The sequence below is a fragment of the Arachis duranensis genome, chromosome 3 (genome assembly GCF_000817695.3).
Source record: "Arachis duranensis cultivar V14167 chromosome 3, aradu.V14167.gnm2.J7QH, whole genome shotgun sequence".
Taxonomy (NCBI): domain Eukaryota; kingdom Viridiplantae; phylum Streptophyta; class Magnoliopsida; order Fabales; family Fabaceae; genus Arachis; species Arachis duranensis.
This window is the reverse complement of record NC_029774.3, coordinates 64,876,642-64,880,648: the sequence shown is the minus strand read 5'-3', so window position 1 is coordinate 64,880,648 and position 4,007 is coordinate 64,876,642. Positions and strand designations below refer to the sequence as shown.

Below are 4,007 nucleotides of genomic sequence, written 5' to 3'. Positions count from 1 at the left end.
TGAGTATTAATGCAAAGTACTACTGTTTTCTATTCAATTCATGCTTATTCTTATTCTAAGATATCCATTTGCATACAAGAACATGATGAATGTGATGATTATGTGACACTCATCACCATTCTCACTTATGAACGCGTGATTGACAACCACTTCCGTTCTACATGAAGACAAGCTTGAATGTATATCTCTTAGGCTTCTAATCAACGATTCACATCGACTCCCCTCTGACAATGGGGCATCTAAATCCGAGATTAGAGTCTTCGTGGTATAGGCTAGAATCCATTGGCAGCATTCTTGAGATTCGGAAAGTCTAAGCCTTGTTTATGGTATTCCGAGTAGGATCTGGGATGGGATGACTGTGACGAGCTTCAAACTCGCGACTGTAGGGTGTGGTGATAGACGCAAAAGGATAGTAAATCCTATTCCTACACGATTGAGAATCAACAACTGATTAGCCATACGATATCTGTGCAAGGTATTTTTTATCCGAGACGAGCAATCCGACAGTTGATTAGCCATACAGAAACCGTAGAGGACCATTTTCACTGAGAGGACGGGAAGTAACCATTGACAATGGTGACACCCAACATACAACTTGCCATGGAAAGGAGTATGAAGGATTGGATGAAGGCAGTAGGATTGCAGAGATTCAGAAGGAATAATGCATCTCCATACGGTTATCTGAAATTTCCACCAATGAATTACATAAGTATCTCTATCTATATTTTATGTTTATTTATCTTTTAAATTATTAAAACTCTATAACCATTTGAATCCGTCTGACTGAGAAGTTGTGAAAAAGAGTTAAGATTACAATTGTGCGTACCAAGTTGTTAGTGCCATTGAGATCACAATTTCGTGCACCAATATGCTAAGTCCAATGGTGTACACCCTGACACCTACAAACTACTTCTATTCCCTTTCTCACTCAGAGATAAGGCAACAAAGTTGTCAAAATTATTTTCCAAGGAGAGCCTAACCACATGGGAGGATGTTGTGAACAGGTTTCTAGCGAGATTTTACCCTCCACAAAGGATCAACAGGCTAAGAGCTGCGGTGCAAACCTTCAGACAGCTAGATGGTGAAACACTTTATGAGGCCTGGGAGAGGTTCAAAGATCTAACATGGAAATGCCCACCGAATATGTTTAATGAGTGGGTGCAGCTCCATATTTTCTATGAAGGATTAACCTATGAATCGAAGAAGGCTGTGGACCACTTTTCAGGGGGTTCACTCAACAAGAAGAAGACCATTGAGGAAGCCATAGATGTCATTGAAACTGTAGCTGAGAATGACTACTTCTATGCTTCAAAAAGAGGCCAAAAGAAGGGGGTGCTGGAACTCAATTCTATGGATGCCCTGTTGGCACAAAACAAGGCAATTGCAGCACAATTGGGAGCCTTAACCAAGAAAATGGAAAACAATCAAGTTGCAGTTGTCCAAGCTCAAGCACCACCCCAAGAAGAAAATGAACCAGAAATTGAATGCGAGCGCAACTATGTGCATAACCCTCTCGACCACCATATGACTCTAACTCTAAGACTTACAACCCAGGATGGAAGAACCACCCAAATTTTGGGTGGAGGAACCAACAAAATCATAACCAGAATCACAACTCCAACCATCAGTCAAATAACAACAGACCTTACCACAATCCACCTCACACATCATATCCTTCTAACCAACAAACACACCACTATCAAGACACACTAACCCCAACGTCACAACCGTGTGAAATCAATGGTAACTTTGAGAGAGTAGAGGCCGCAATAGCACGCTATCATCACAACTCACAGGAGCCATTTCCACCCTCTTGGAAAGGCAAGCACAAGCTGAAAAGAAGATAGATGCCAACCAAGAAGAATACAGGTTAAATTTGAAGAACCAAGGTGCAGCAATCTCAAAGTTAGAAGCACAAGTGGGGTTCTTATCCAAGGAAATCCCAATGTCTACATACACATTTCCAAGTGACACCATGGCCAACCCAAGAGGAGAATGCAAGGCCATCACACTTAGAAGTGGAAAAGTGCTAGAAGAAGCCACCCAAAACCAGGAAAACAATGAAGAAGAAGCTGCAGAAAAGCCTGAAAATAAAAAGAAAGAAGAGGCCCCTAGCCCATCTTCACCAAAGCCAATCTTGAAGCCTTATGTACCAAAGGCACCATACCCACAAAGGCTAAGGAATGATGGAAAAGACCGCCAGTTCTCCAGATATTTGGAAATCTTCAAAAAGCTCCAAATCAACATACCAGTTGCTGAAGCATTGGAGCAAATGCCCCTCTATGCAAAGTTCTTGAAGGAGCTCATGACAAGAAAAAGAAACTGGGATGAAAAGGAGACTATAGTCCTAACTGAGGAATGTAGTGCCATCATACAAAAGAAACTCCCCCAGAAAATGAAGGACCCAGGAAGTTTCCAAATCCCCTGCATCATAGGGGATACCACTATTGAAAAGGCCTTGTGTGACTTGGGAGCTAGCATCAATCTCATGTCCTTGAACATGATGAGAAGGATGAGAATTGAGGAAGCCAAACCAACAAGAATGGCACTCCAACTACCTGACAGAACATTCAAGTTTCCACATGGAGTGGTGGAAGATTTATTGGTGAAGGTGGGAGAATTCATCTTTCCAGCTGACTTTGTTGTGCTGGATATGGAAGAATAGGCAAACACTTCAATTATCCTAGGAAGGCCATTCCTAGCTACTGCTGGAGCCATCATTGATGTGCAAAAAGGAGAACTAGTCTTGAGATTACATGAGGAAAAGATGGTCTTCAATGTCTTCAAGGCAATGTGCTATCCTAAGGAAGCAATAGGAGAATGTATGATAGTGGACACCATAGAACAAATAGTCCAAGGAGTTTTGGAAGAAGAGCAATATGAAGGAAGTATGGAATTGGAGCAACAAACACCACGTGAAGAACCACCACAAGGAACCATGGAAAGGTCAATAATGACAAACCACAAAGACAATAATGAAGAAGAGGCACCGAAACTAGAGTTAAAAACTCTACCTCCAAGCTTGAAATATGCCTATCTAGGTAACAACAGCACCTACCCAGTGATCATCAACTCAAGCTTGAGTAAGGAGCAAGAAGAGGAGCTCATCTAAGTGCTAAAACAACATAAGGATGCTATAGGCTGGACACTCACAGACCTAAAAGGGATCAACCTTTCAATGTGTATGCATAAGATCCTACTTGAGGAGGGTGCCAAGCCCTCAAGGCAACAACAAAGAAGGTTGAACCCAACCATGAATGAGGTAGTCCAGAAGGAAGTGTTGAAGTTATGGCAAGCTGGGGTGATCTACCCCATCTCAGACAGTCCTTGGGTGAGCCCAGTACAAGTAGTTCCAAAGAAAAGAGGAATCACTGTTGTACTAAATGAGAAGAATGAGCTGATACCAACAAGAACAGTGACTGATTGGCGCATGTGCATCAACTACAGGAAGCTCAATGAAGCCACCAGGAAGGACCACTTCCCCCTACCATTCATGGACCAAATGCTCGAGAGTCTAGCTGGACATGAATACTACTGCTTTCTTGACGGTTATTTGGGTTACAACCAAATAGTTGTGGACCCAAAGGACCAGGAGAAAACTTCATTTACTTATCCATATGGTGTCTTTGCTTACAGGAGGATGCCCTTTGGACTGTGCAATGCACCTGCAACATTCCAAAGGTGCATGCTCTCCATATTCTCGGACATGATTGAGAGGTTCATCGAGGTGTTTATGGATGACTTCTCTGTAGTTGGTAACACATATTTTGATTGCTTGCATCACATAGCCCTGTTGCTAAAGAGATGCCAAGAGACGAACCTTGTTTTAAACTGGGAAAAATGTCATTTCATGGTTACAGAAGGAGTGGTCCTTGGTCATAAAATCTCAAAGAAGAGCATAGAAGTAGATAGGGCAAAGGTAGAAGTGATTGAAAAGTTACCTCTACCATGCAATGTCAAAGCAATCAGAAGCTTTTTGGGACACGCTGGTTTTTATAGGAGGTTTA

At 42.2% G+C, this 4,007-nt stretch overlaps 1 protein-coding gene across 1 annotated transcript; it reads left to right on the top strand.

Annotated features, from left to right (window-relative positions):
- Window positions 1–2,272: 2,272 nt before the first annotated feature.
- Window positions 2,273–2,665, top strand: LOC107479474 (uncharacterized). The gene has a single exon (XM_016099605.1). It carries the CDS (start codon window positions 2,273–2,275, stop codon window positions 2,663–2,665), a length of 393 nt encoding a protein of 130 aa, XP_015955091.1.
- The last annotated feature ends 1,342 nt before the right edge of the window (window positions 2,666–4,007 follow it).